Source organism: Sparus aurata, chromosome 12 (assembly GCF_900880675.1).
Source record: "Sparus aurata chromosome 12, fSpaAur1.1, whole genome shotgun sequence".
Lineage (NCBI taxonomy): Eukaryota > Metazoa > Chordata > Actinopteri > Spariformes > Sparidae > Sparus > Sparus aurata.
Window position 1 is genome coordinate 27869976 of NC_044198.1, and position 14435 is coordinate 27884410.

At 43.4% G+C, this 14435-nt stretch overlaps 1 protein-coding gene across 1 annotated transcript; it reads right to left on the reverse strand.

Moving 5' to 3' along the window:
• Window positions 1-80: 80 nt before the first annotated feature.
• On the reverse strand, window positions 81-13710 carry tbca (tubulin cofactor a). Its single transcript, XM_030436772.1, has 4 exons — window positions 13522-13710; window positions 5268-5373; window positions 2224-2310; window positions 81-692 (listed from the first exon to the last, which is right to left on the reverse strand). The coding sequence occupies exons 1-4, from the start codon at window positions 13572-13574 to the stop codon at window positions 612-614; spliced, it is 327 nt and encodes a 108-aa protein (XP_030292632.1). The 5' UTR covers window positions 13575-13710; the 3' UTR covers window positions 81-611.
• Between the last annotated feature and the right edge of the window lie 725 nt (window positions 13711-14435).

A 14435-nucleotide genomic window follows, 5' to 3' on the forward strand; every position in this document is an offset into this window, starting at 1 on the left:
TGCTGTTTTCCAGCCTTTTCACATCATCTTAGGTTGGATGTATTTATGTTTCGGACACACAAAACAAGCGGACGACACTGTGGTGGTTAGTTTTTACTTCTCTGTCACAACTTAACAATCAATCAAAAGAAAACTCAAATCATAAACAGTGAAAAATAATCATTAATTGCAGCTCTGGTGAGTTTTTTGGGGATGTTCAGGCATTAAAAGGTCCAACTCAGATTAATATAAAACAAATGCAAAACTCATAGTGTAGTTGTAGTTTCTCAAATCAAGTCATAATTGCAGGACAGACAGCAGACAAGTGTGTGTGTGTGTGTGTGTGTGTGGGTTTAATCACGTTAAGTCCAGAGTGTGGATGAGTATGACGAGTAAAATCGTAAGAAAAAAAACCCACTCCGCTCCTGAAACGTGTTCAGGTGGGATTTCACACACAGGAGAGGCATGAACAAACGTGGCGGCACGTTAACAGTAAACAGTAGAAATAATTACATCAACAGAGACTTTGAATGGATTCAGTTTGCCTCGGCGGCTGCCAACAGGGCCTGACGAAAAGGAATGGACATTTAAAGCGAGTGAATCTCACAGTGAGAACAGAAACAGATCAGAAATCATCCTTCAAGCTTCACTGAGTCCAACATGTTTCTGGCCTCTTTGTACTCCTCTGATTCAGCCAAATCCTCTTCTGCTTCCTGAAACGACACAAACACACACACGAGGTTTGGTTTTATTGCCATCTGAGGAGAATACTGCCACCTCCTACACCCAAAAATAATCAACTACAGCGACACACTTCAGAATAAATCCACAACTTTTGTGTCACCGTGAGTTTAAAAATATCTGCACCAAACTGTCCGTCATGATAAAACTTAAAGCCTGAGGTCAACGTTCAGTCAGTTCCACATTAGCCTGATCCAGATTTAGCTGTTCGGGGTTGGAGCGAGCGATAACGTAACTGTACGGTGTCCACGTCCTTTAATCAAGTGTGTGTGTGTGAGAGCTCCTGTGGTGGTCACCGCGGTGACAGCGCCGCTAATGAGCGGTGACGAGCGTGTGCATATGTGCATGTTTGTCTGAAGGCAGCAACAGGGGAGGATGAGTGATAGGGACGAGGACATGTGGCTAATTCCAGGTTAGCTCCCTCTGCCTGCCGCTCTGCTCTCGTGTGAGTGACTCACAGCAGCACGCCGCTGCTCCGCATTAATGAAGATGACCCGGAGACTCGCATGCTCGTGTTTGCTTCCCACATCAACTCAAGTCCTGGAGACACACTCCTGGTGCATGGACCTAAAAATGGTTAATTGGTGTAACATGTCAGACTTGAGCATAAAGGATCAGTTCAGTGTGTGACGAGCAGGTTTGTTTTATTTGATTCAGCACATCTACTACTGAGACAAAGTGTAACTCCATCGTGAAGTCACCTGCTGGCTGATCGAGTTTAGCATCATGGCATGTCGCCATCTTGTTTTTTGGAACCAGAAGTGACCATATTTGGACGAGAGTTTGGAGCTGGGGGTCCTGATGAGATCCAAGCAAGAACCAGACAATAATATGTCAGGACTCTGCACCCGTCACCTCGTTTTAATACTTTTGATGAGTAAATACACTTTACTGTAATACAGCCGTTAGCTAGCAACTAGCGAGAAGACAACACTCACGTTATATCGCCACACAACCAACATCTAAGAAGAAATACACAACTCAACATGTTGGGTTGTTATTGGGATACGAGTGCAGACATGCATGTTCATGGATATGTAATAAATGTCATGAAATGTGTCGCATTGTTTTTGGAGGCCGAAAAATATTCACAAAAGAATTCAGATGTGTCACAGAATAAACAATCAAGTGTTAAGTAAAATATCCCTGACTAATATTTAGTTTAGTCTCTTATTATAATAACTGCATGATATTCATACATGAACAGCTCTATGAGCACTGAGTTTAGTTAATTTACTCTTAGATAAACAACAGGAACACAAAGGACGAATAGGTGCACATGTTGATGATCTGGGAGAATCCTACTTTGTGTAATCACGAGCTGAAGTTTAGGTTAATTTAAGGACAAATAGATGTTTTTGTCACCATGTGTCAGTAATATCCTACAAACACAATTACACTCTGCAACGCCATGAATTAGTCACAGTAACATGAATACACTTTCATCCTGTTGTGACATGAAAAAGGTTTTTCACATTTGAATGGTGACTGAGTGTTACTCACTAATAACTGAAGCAGGTCTGCGTGTGCGATGGCCAGACGGCGGTGGCAGTCGGGGATCATCATCTTGGACTCCTGCAACACCTCGATCTGAAACACAGAGCCCACATCAGTGCCATCACCACCTTTATTAATTCACTTACCTCCATCACTGCTCCTGTGATCATGTTTCATTACCTGCCTCCACCAAGAAAAACACGTTTTCCAAGTTAGAGCATTATTTCAAACAGCTAGAAACAGGCATATTCATTGGCTGCAGCTTTGCTCCTCACAGTAACAGTGCAGGGTGTCCCACATGCTCAGCTGTGGTTAACATCTCCCAACAAGCCGGCGCTATGAAAAATGTTATTGAGTTATCGATCGGGCAGGGAGTTGGGCAGCAGGGGACCACCTCGATCTGACTGCACACCTGGATAAATGAAGAAACCCTGAGCGGAGGGCACTGTGATCAGGCGTAAAGAGGTATTACTACGCCTGGAGTGAGACTGTGTTAAAGCCTGGGGAACTTTCACAGCCGCGGCTAATGTGGAATTCCCCCAGCTGGCACCCTAAAGAGCAGAGAAGAGTTGGCTAACGCTGTCAGACACACTCACTCATGACAGATGCTTCCTCACCTCGCCCTCTGTCGAGCTGGAAAGCCACAACGTGGACGCGGCGACACACGTGTACATTTCACGGCTGTGCACACCAACAGGCACTCGCAGATGAACTCATACACAGGCTGGCTGGCTGGCAGACTAACTGACACGCCGACAGACAACTAGTCGAGTTGGTCGCCGTCTAGATGTGACAAGGTGAGGCAGACTCTGTAGAAACAGAGAAAAGTCACGGTGCCCTCCCAGTGCAGTGGAATGATCCCATCAGTGCTGGATAAAGACGACACTTACAGCGTATTGATTCCATTAAAATAAAAACCTGTAATCCATCCTGCCTCAGACCTCTCATCTCCAACCATAATCCATCTGGCCTCCCAATCTCCACATTTAACACCAGCCAAGCCGGCTGCTCAGCCCGAGCCGCCGCTCTCTGAATGAGCAAACAAAACAAAACACACTCAGAATTTTAATGTTACCAGTAAACATAATCAGGAGCGGTGCCCGCTCGGCCTGCAGCATGGAGGAGTGTAATTAAAATGAACTGGGACCGGTGCTGCTGCTGGAGGGAGTGTGGAGCAGTTCTGGTGGACCAAGCCAGAAACAAGGCTGCAGCTACTGATCATCTCATTGTTGATTAATGTAACCTGTATTTTCATCTTTACGCAGACCCGTCTCCATCATGTCTTTACGCAGACCCGTCTCCATCATGTCTTTACGCAGACCCGTCTCCATCACGTCTTTACGCGGACCCGTCTGTCTTCATCACATCTTTACGCAGACCCGTCTCCATCACGTCTTTACGCAGACCCGTATGTCTCCATCACGTCTTTACGCAGACCCGTCTCCATCACGTCTTTACGTAGACCCGTCTCCATCACGTCTTTACGCAGACCCGTCTCCATCACGTCTTTACACAGACCCGTCTCCATCACGTCTTTACGCAGACCCGTCTCCATCACGTCTTTACGCAGACCCGTCTCCATCACGTCTTTACGCAGACCCGTCTCCATCACGTCTTTACGCAGACCCGTATGTCTCCATCACGTCTTTACACAGACCCGTCTCCATCACGTCTTTACACAGACCCGTCTCCATCACGTCTTTACGCAGACCCGTCTCCATCACGTCTTTACGCAGACCCGTCTCCATCACGTCTTTACGCAGACCCGTCTCCATCACGTCTTTACGCAGACCCGTCTCCATCACGTCTTTACGCAGACCCGTCTCCATCACGTCTTTACGCAGACCCGTCTCCATCAGGTCTTTACGCAGACCCGTCTCCATCACGTCTTTACGCGGACCCGTCTCCATCACGTCTTTACACGGACCCGTCTCCATCAGGTCTTTACGCAGACCCGTCTCCATCACGTCTTTACGCGGACCCGTCTCCATCAGGTCTTTACACAGACCCGTCTCCATCACGTCTTTACGCAGACCCGTCTCCATCAGGTCTTTACGCAGACCCGTCTCCATCACGTCTTTACGCAGACCCGTCTCCATCACGTCTTTACGCGGACCCGTCTCCATCACGTCTTTACACGGACCCGTCTCCATCATGTCTTTACGCGGACCCGTCTCCATCACGTCTTTACGCGGACCCGTCTCCATCACGTCTTTACACAGACCCGTCTGTCTCCATCACGTCTTTACACAGACAGACCCGTCTCCATCAGAAGCTATTGGCAGTGTAATTTTTGCAAGGATTTGATCATAGATTAAATTATTGTACAAATGTTAGTTTTGACTTGATGATGGAAAGTTGCGGAGGTCAACAGAGTTATTACAATTTATCTTGAGGGGAACATAAATGTGTGAAACATACTTAATGGGATTCCATCCAACAGATGTTTACTCTCTGAATAAAAACTTCTAGTGTCGAGACATTTCTCAAAACCAAGAATCCATCACTCGAGGTGAATAATCAGATCCTCGTTTTCCTTCTTACTTCAGTTTCTCTCCACGAACAGATAAAGTCAGTGTTGAAGATGGTATCAAGACAAGCTAGCAGCACGTGTGTCCAGCCGATCTTCAGAGTCTATAGTGTTTTCTCTAACACACTGGCGGACGATGAAGGGCTGCAGACACAGTGACTGAGTATGGAGAGGAGGTTAGGGACACTAAATTACCAGCATGTGTCAGTAATTATCAAACTCCTCTAAAGTAACATGATATAATTACATCTGCATCAAGCAAATTACAAAATCACTAATGATTCTCCTCTCAAAACCTAATTCTTCATTATCACTGTGGACTGACCTCATTACATGAATGAGGGGCCACTCAAATCATCAAGATAGAATTCACTTCCTGACTACGGGAGAGCGAAACCCCTTCACTCGGTGGCTGAGACCAACCAGAGAACAGCCGCTGATGAAAGACTAACGCAGAGATTTTCACATTAAGACACATAATTGTTTAAGTATGAAAGAGGGAAAAACACGACACACATACCTGTTTCTTGAGGACGTACTCGTCTCCTGCCTCTGCCTTCATGCGCGCGACCTTCTCCTCCTGCTGCTTCGCCTCGGTTTTGTACGAAATCTCCTCTTTGGCCAGCCTGCAAGACGACGTGAACAGAAAGAGGGGAGAAGACAGTTCACAGTTAGAGGCAGTGACACAGTGTTGTTCCATCAAACAGACAGATAATATAGGCCCGAGCATGAAGAGGCGAGCCGTGATGGTCACCTTTCACAGACGAGGCCATCTATCCTCATTCTGTCCAACGTTTGTCTGACTGAGGGGACACGCTGAGATCATCTCCCACAGGATGGAAAGACACACAGCTCAACAACAAGCAGCCGACACGTCAGTCCTGCACACTGCTGCCACACACTGCTGCTTCACACTGCTGCTGCACACAGCTGCTACACACTGCTGCTACACACTGCCGCCACACACACTGCCGCCACACACAGCTGCTACACACTGCTGCTGCTGCTACACACTGCTGCCACACACTGCTGCTTCACACTGCCGCTACACACTGCTGCTGCCGCTACACACTGCTGCTGCACACACCTGCTGCACACTGCCGCCGCACACTGCTGCTACACACTGCCGCTACACACTGCTGCTACACACTGCTGCTGCTACACACTGCTGCTACACACCGCCGCTACACACTGCTGCTGCACACACCTGCTACACACTGCTGCTACACACTGCTGCTACACACTGCCGCCACACACCTGCTACACACTGCTGCTACACACTGCTGCTACACACTGCCGCCGCACACTGCTGCACACACCTGCTACACACTGCTGCTACACACTGCTGCTACACACTGCCGCCGCTACACACTGCCGCTACACACCGCCGCTACACACTGCTGCTACACACTGCTGCTGCTACACACTGCCGCTACACACCTGCTGCACACACTGCTGCTACACACTGCCGCCGCACACTGCTGCTACACACTGCTGCTACACACTGCTGCTGCTACACACTGCTGCTACACACCGCCGCTACACACTGCTGCTGCTACACACTGCTGCTACACACCGCCGCTACACACTGCTGCTGCACACACCTGCTACACACTGCCGCCGCTACACACTGCCGCTACACACCGCCGCTACACACTGCTGCTGCACACACCTGCTACACACTGCTGCTACACACTGCTGCTACACACTGCCGCCGCACACTGCTGCACACACCTGCTACACACTGCTGCTACACACTGCCGCTACACACTGCTGCCGCTACACACTGCTGCCGCTACACACTGCTGCCGCTACACACTGCTGCCGCTACACACTGCCGCTACACACTGCCGCCGCTACACACTGCCGCTACACACCGCCGCTACACACTGCTGCTACACACTGCTGCTACACACTGCCGCTACACACTGCCGCTACACACTGCTGCTACACACTGCTGCTACACGCTGCCGCCGCTACACACTGCGCTGACGTCCAAGAGATCAGCCTTCAATTACACTTCATATTCAACTTATATACAGACGACATTTTGACCTAAAGACACCACACAGGGATGTACTTGCATATTTAAAAATGTCGACATGAAGAAATTATTTATGGAACAAACCTTCATGTTTACACCAAAATATAAAGATCTGTAGCTGCTTTACACTTAATAATAATTATCAAGAAATACAAATATGCAAAAGCGTCTGCAGTTGTCGACAGATTAGTTAGATTATATATTAATCTGTTTGAGTATTTTTTTAAAGATGAATAATCACTGATTCCAGTTTTTTTTTTTTTTTTTTTTTTAAATGCAAGTATTTTCTGGTTTCTTTCATCCTCAGTGACAGTAAACTGAATTTCTCTGGGCTGCGGACAAAACAAGACAACCGAGGACAAAACACTGGTTTTCATCATTTTATGGTGAATGGAGAATGAAAATAACACACTGGCGAGTTTCAACCAAAAGTCCTCTTAGATGTGTCACAATTCTTTCTTTAAAGGTTACGTAAACATTTTAAGTTTAAAAACATAAATATCAGGATTATGAAGACCGAGCTGGACGTTTCTTACAGATGAACCACCTGGATGATGAAATCCAACACGTGTAAATGTGAAACTTCATGTTTACGTGCTAAGCTAGGCTACGTCTTGAGTTTTGTTGAGGACGGCTGGGCGTGGAGACAAATGGAAGTAAATTCACATTTATTTAATTTAATGATACTTATATATGCTACGTTTAAGTGTCTCACTCCTCAGTAACTCCTGTTATCAGCTGCGGAATAAACGATGCGTCTAATGCAGAATTATACAGATTGAGACTGAGACATGGCGTCAATCACACATTTTTAGTGAGTTTTCCTGCTTTTAAAGTTCCTGCACATACACACTAATTTTGGTGTGAAAGTGGAATATTTTTTAATCGAAAAGTGACATGCAAAGAGAATCTCTGCCCTAAATACATGTGTCAGAATGTATTAATTTTCAAATGTTTCTGTAAGAAGTTTTAAATTATACTTATACTGCAAGTCGGACGTATTAAACTACTGTTTCAGAAGGGTAAGAATTTAAAAGATTGAAGCGCCGGAGATTCACGTTCCGTCTGTCTGACCTGTGAAGCTCAGAACTTAAATGCGTTTAAAAAATTTTGTCCTCCTTTATTTATCAAAAAATACAAAAACAAATCTTTTGCGGTAGGTTGTCAGTTTGATCATCATGAATTCCCTCCGCTTGAACAGCCTGAAGCTGAAACTTTTAAATTTAATAAGTGTACTTTTGTGCTGAACAACAGACAAAACTAATAAAATGATAAACGGGCCAGAATCAGGGTGTTTAAACGGCCACATTTGGCCCGCGGGCCGCCAGTTGACCCGGTCTGCTGTAAGTCAACCGTCTCCATGTTGAGTAACTGAAGCAGGCACACATAAAAAACTGTATGTCTTCTAGCCAACATCTCATCACCATGCTTATCTGACTCCTTTACACACACACACACACACACACACACACACACACACACACACAGTACCAGTCCTTTTTAGAGATTAATTGATCATCAATTTAGTCCCTAATTTGGACCAAGTCAGGTGGTAAATGGGCCTCTTTTCCTTGATTGTTAGTGAAAATGGGCTTCAGTACATTGATAAATTTTGATTATTTATCAATTACGGGCCAAATGGAACTAAATCTATTAAACACATTCTGACCCTGATTGGCATAATGGAGTTTGAAAATATCGCTATTGATAATGATTCCCAACTAATAGTCTTTTTCCGGCTGCGGCTGCTTGTCGGAATGACAACACAAATTTAATTTTTCATAAAATCAGCTGTGTGTGCGTAAGTGAGTGATCCTTCATTAATCAGCCACATTACCGGAGACCCTTCCCTCCGTGTTGCACTGCTCCTTGCTTAGCCAAGGAAGCCGACGGCACTCTGTCATATTTTACGTCAATTACCACTCATTCTAATACGCTTCCATCAAGAAGCTTTTAAACAGGCACCATATGCAATCGCAGCTCCTGCCTTCCACTCTCGCGCCTGATGCAGAGTGAGTGATGTCACCTGTTTAGAGTCAAAGAAGGTGGCGAGGAGAAAGAGAAAGATGGAGGAAGGAGGGCTGGAATAATTTGAATAAAACTGAAGGACAGTCTAATAACAAAATGTCCATTCCTCCCCTTCCAGTCCTGATGTTAATTTCTTATTTCTCCCAGACTTGGAGCGCTGTGAATGAGGGGTGGGGTCGTGGCTGGTTTTAAATAGACCTGCCACCTCAGGCTTAATGGAAAAGGCAGCTCTGTGGAAAATAGAAAAAAAAGGGAATTAGAGCCAGCCGACACACACATTCGGCCGCCTCCTCCAGCACTGTATTTTTGAGCCGCGATGTAGTCTGTGCTGGGACCGGAATGACAAAGGCAAATTACTGTTGTCATTTTATTAAGGGCATCCGCCTCGCTAGGGCAGAAAAGGCACTGACTGGAATGTGCAAAAGCCACTGGAAATAGGCCCGGCTAAAAGAGCAGGCAGGTTTCCTCTAAACTCCAATATATAAAAAGAGAGGAGGGGGGGAGCGAGGCAAGAGGGGAGGACAAGGAGAGACTGAAGAGAGAGAGACTGAATGGGAGGGACACGAGATTATGAAGAGACACAAAGCAAAGACATTCTTTACATTTAAAGCCAACGACTTGATTAAGGCTCCATGATGACTTGGTACCTTTTAACCCGGAGAGGATGCTCAACCTAGTACAGCTACAACACACAAACATCAGATGTTTGTTTTTCCAATGGGAAAGGGTCATTTTAAGACACGCCTTTATTATGAAAATCCCCTGGAATGACTCTGTCATCTTGTCCGTCCAAGCTCACCTCCGTCCCACACAGTGCTGGTTTCAGGCAGGTAAGAGCGAGAACAAGACAATGAGGTTATTCCCTCTCAGGAATAAATCAGCGTTGTGGAATTATTTCAGATTATGGAAAAAAGACGGGTGAGCAGAGAAACAGAGCCTTGTTAACTTGCTGCTCTTATGTCACGATCATCCTTTCCAGCATTATTGAGAATCATGACATTATCCTGATGATCACCAAAATATTCTTAAAATTGCACTTCAATTGGAATCTTTTTTTAGTGAAAAACAAACTATTAAAGAAACTTAAATAAGTAATCATGAATAACAAAGTCTCCCTACATGAATAAAGGTTACATAAAGGTGGTAATCTCATCTCCCTGTCGTTCTTTTGTTTGGAATCTGAAGAATTAACACACAACATGTGTAAGCTGAGCCTTCAGACATGATGACAGGATTAGGAAATTAAAAATAAAATCAGGAGACCAACACAGGACTGTATGTCAGAGGGAAAGTCAAAATTCCCCACAATCAATTTCATTCATGACACATTAAAAAGAATGGTAAATTCATCTTCTGACAAGGGAAAGGAGTCATAAACAGGTTAAAAAACCTGCATAAAGGCAGTTATGTTGGTGTAAAATTATATTAAGGACAGCACCAGGTGATGAAGTACATCTATTGTGCCGTGCATTCTCTGTGACATTATCCAGACGCCATCATTACCACCTCAGGGAGCCTGTTTGTAATCTGACCCTCATCAAAACACAATCGATAGCACATTACATTATCTCCATTGACAGGAGAGAATTAGAGGTCTGCCTCTCAGTCCATCACACAGACTTCTACACTGAGCCCATTATCCCACCACACATCATCATAGCTACAGTATTTTCTATTCCAGCATGCTAAATCTGGCCTTTGTACCAAATTTTGTAATGGGACTCTATTAATAGCCCGTCTTAAACTGGATCATCAGCTTGAGAGGTTCTACATCAAAAATGCTTTGTGTTGTCCCAAATCAAATCTGTCCAGACGACATGCACAAAACAAAACGTCTGGATTCTATTCATTATTATTTCATACTATAGGAGGCCATTTTCCCGAAAAAAAAACCAAAACAAAAAACAACCTCATTCCATCACCAGCTAGAGAACGACGAACAAGAGGCAGAGTGAACACAGTGGGACATAAAATTGCCAGTAGATGTAATGTTTAGTCTCAGTAGTTCACAAACATCTTTCAGAAGCACATTCAGTTCAATAATCTCGTCTTTCTTCTGATATAGGTTTAGAGGAGAATGAACTGAAGTACGTGGTTTGCAAAATCATCAAAATGACGACAATTTAATCACTCGACTGCATCGGGAAGATTGAATAAGATCAACGTTATTGTTTTAACCTCGAGTGTAGAGCCCGACAGACTTCTGAGGTCCATGCTGATACTGGACAGTTTTTTGTTCCCTCAAACCACAAACACCACTGACAAAGTCCGTGTCTAAATGTCGTCTATAATGTCTGAAGATGTCATGGGCGTTTCCCCCTGATTTGTGTCCCTTTATACCAGACGACTAATTGTAGTTTAATACAAAATTAAAATACATGCTAGTTGCAGTCCTGGTCACATCACAGCTAATTTAATGTCAGCTAATGTTGTAGTTAAATAAAAGCATTCAATGTGCTGTGCTGAGTTAACCGGAAAAAAAACAAACATGTTTTAGCACACAACTATTGTGACACGTATTAAAAAGGTATAAAAATGAATGTTGTTTCTGTGTGCAGCTTGATGACAGGCTGCTGTCAGGTGTGCTGGTGTTAATACTCAGTTTGTAGTCCAAACATGTACAACAGAGTGATGCATCTCTTTAACTGATGGCTTCACGTCAGCTTCGGGATATTAATGATTTAAGAACATCACATTTATAGATTTGAACCAGGACCTTCAGTGTTTGGATAAAGTAGCTTGTGAAATATAAGGTGGGCCAAATGTAGCTACAGCTGCTATTTCACTGTGTCAGACACACATTTAATCAACATTCAGGTAAATATATACATCAGCTGTTACATGGTAATGAAAAAAAGACTTGAAATGGGATTAAGGACGAAATCTGGTATATCCCTCATTGACTTATTAATGCTGTTAAGCAGGCTAATAAAAGTCACGTGTTTAAAATAAGTTTGTGGTTCTACTTTGAGTTGATGCTGAAGGTGCGGCTGTAGTTCAGAGTTTGGCTGCATCGAACACATTTACCCAATAAATTAAACTATCAGGTTTTTGTTTTAAAATATAGCATTTAATGTAAGAATACTGCATTGCATCGCATCAACTAACAGTTTCCCTATCATATTTCACATTCCCTCATATACTGTAGTCGTTTAATATTTAAAAAGAGACAACTTCCAACTAAATTCACATCAAATTAAACAAACTGCATGACTACATAACTAGTCTGTCTCCAGGAAGGTGCTAATGTGGGAATAATATAATAATAACTAGGGGTGTACCAAAATATCGATACTACGATATATCGGGATATTTCGTCTTGATGTATGTTATTGATACATTGGCGCCAAATATCAATATTTAATTATATTTAAGTTGCGGTCAGTGTGTGTGTTAAGAAGAGCCACTGTGCAGTATACACTTTGTTTTTCTTGGCTGTGATTCATGTGAAATTGATTGACAATGTTTTGTAATTCCTGTGAAATGGATTCAGTGCAGTCAGTAAATTCTGAATTTCTTCAGTGACACAGATATCGTGAATGAAATTTCTTGCAATATATCAATTATCGCAGAATCGCTGTATCGTGATATTATCGTTATCGTGGGCAAAATATCATGATCCAGCCCTAATTATAACACAATAAAACCAATCTGAAAATAGCGTTTCCTCCTCAACAGATGTACCACAACTACCAAGATGTGATCCTGCACTTCTCTAGTCAGAGATATATTAAATACATATTTGTGTAAAAAATAAAAAATAAAACATGATATAAAATATTTGTCTAATGAAGAAATGTCATCATTTTCAGCTTAGTAACTACAAATCAATTAAGAATTAAAATGACATCGTTAAGTGTTGTAGATATCATACTGTAATATTGTTTTGTGGTGCTCAGTGACAGTAAACTATCTCTGAGCTACCTGGGCCTTGTTGACAGGAGCAGCACATGATGGAGACTTTCTCATTGTGGTGACATGACTACGCAGTTATTTCCTACATCAACACAAATGTCCACCATCACTTCAGAGAAGGGGGAAAACATTTGCAACATGGAGACAAACAGCTGAACAAGGTTGTGCTCAAAAGAGAAGTGAAACGTTCAAAATTTACCAAGATAATTAAGACAGTTTTCAGTGTTAGCCTCTCTGGAGCTAGCTATGCTTTATTCCATATTCATAACAAATGGAGTGAATGAAAACAATGTGATAAAACAGTTCTTGGCACCGTGGTTGCAGTGAACCTCGTCCCAGCAGCAGACTCGACAGTTTGAGAGACAATGAAGCAACCGTTACCTCAGAAACGAGCCAGAAAGGCACCATGTTCTGAGCTAACTAGCTATGCTAGCCTCAGTCGCCCATCGTTAGCTCCCGCTACAAGCTACACAGAACACAGTATTACAGTATAATTCTCTCTTTTCCAGCACAGTGAGCTTGTGTCACAGCAGAAGTGTTAGCCAGTGTAGTCACCGCGAGAAGAAGAAAAGAAAACACAGCGTAGCAATGAACTGTATGACAACAGGCCGCAGCGAAGCACCGGAGTAAAGTTAATAACCTCCGCGACAAACACTGTTCCCTGAGCGGTGCGGAGCTAGCCTGTCCGCCTCGCTAAGCTAGTTAGCTCGCCTCCCTTAGCTTAACGTAGCTATTATACGTAGCTTTCTTGGCATGCTGATTCATCTTCACAAAAAGTCAACCTTACCTCTTCACGATGCCAGTTTTAATCTTAATTTGCCGTATTCTTGGATCTGCCATGGCTGTTGGGTATTGGGTATTACTCTGTTTTAGCGTGATGTGGCTAACAGGCTAACGGTGTGCGTAGAGTGCAGGAGGGAGGAAGTCAGTGCTGACAAGCTGCCCGCAGATAAATCAATCAGGTGGAGTGGGTGATTATCGAGTGTTTGGATCACAGTGACCGGTGCAGGAGGGAACACAGTCCAGGAAGTGAACTCTGCTGCTGTAGGCTGCAATTAATCACATTAATCCTGAAGCTACATTTAAAGAGATGATTTTAAAAATAAACTATGAAACAAGTCATGTGTTCTTATCTCAAATAAGCTAGAATGTATGCAGTTGTGACATGTAATTAAATACACTTACTCTAGTACTGTATGCCTACTTAGGCACAGATTACTAAGTACTTATATTTTACTTGATTATTTCTATTTTATGATATATAGATGACCACATGTACAAAATATTTTACTTTTTACTCCACTACCTACATTTATAATGCACATACTTTACTTTTTGCTTGGTTAATACAGGATATATATTTTTGTTTTCTAAAAATTAAGCTACTGAGCAGTATACAAAGAATATTCAATTTGCTCACCTTTAAGCAGAATGCTCACATCTTTAATGTTTAAATTCACCCAAAAATGTAAACTCAATCATCCTCTCCTCCTGATGATATAAAGTCCTCCTCTTCTCCTCCTGATGATATAAAGTCCTCCTCTCCTCCTCCTGATGATATAAAGTCCTCCTCTCCTCCTCCTGATGATATAAAGTCCTCCTCTCCTCCTCCTGATGATATAAAGTCCTCCTCTCCTCCTCCTGATGATATAAAGTCCTCCTCTCCTCCTCCTGATGATATAAAGTCCTCCTCTCCTCCTC

Excerpts from the sequence above, each read along its gene's own strand:
- tbca (XM_030436772.1), bottom strand. The coding sequence starts at position 13,574 with ATGGCAGATCCAAGAATACGGCAAATTAAGATTAAAACTGGCATCGTG. Across the intron at positions 5,374-13,521 it reads AAAACTGGCATCGTGAAGAG|GCTGGCCAAAGAGGAGATTT; the intron begins GTAAGGTTGACT and ends GTCGTCTTGCAG. Across the intron at positions 693-2,223 it reads CAGACCTGCTTCAGTTATTA|GAAGCAGAAGAGGATTTGGC; the intron begins GTGAGTAACACT and ends GTGTCGTTTCAG.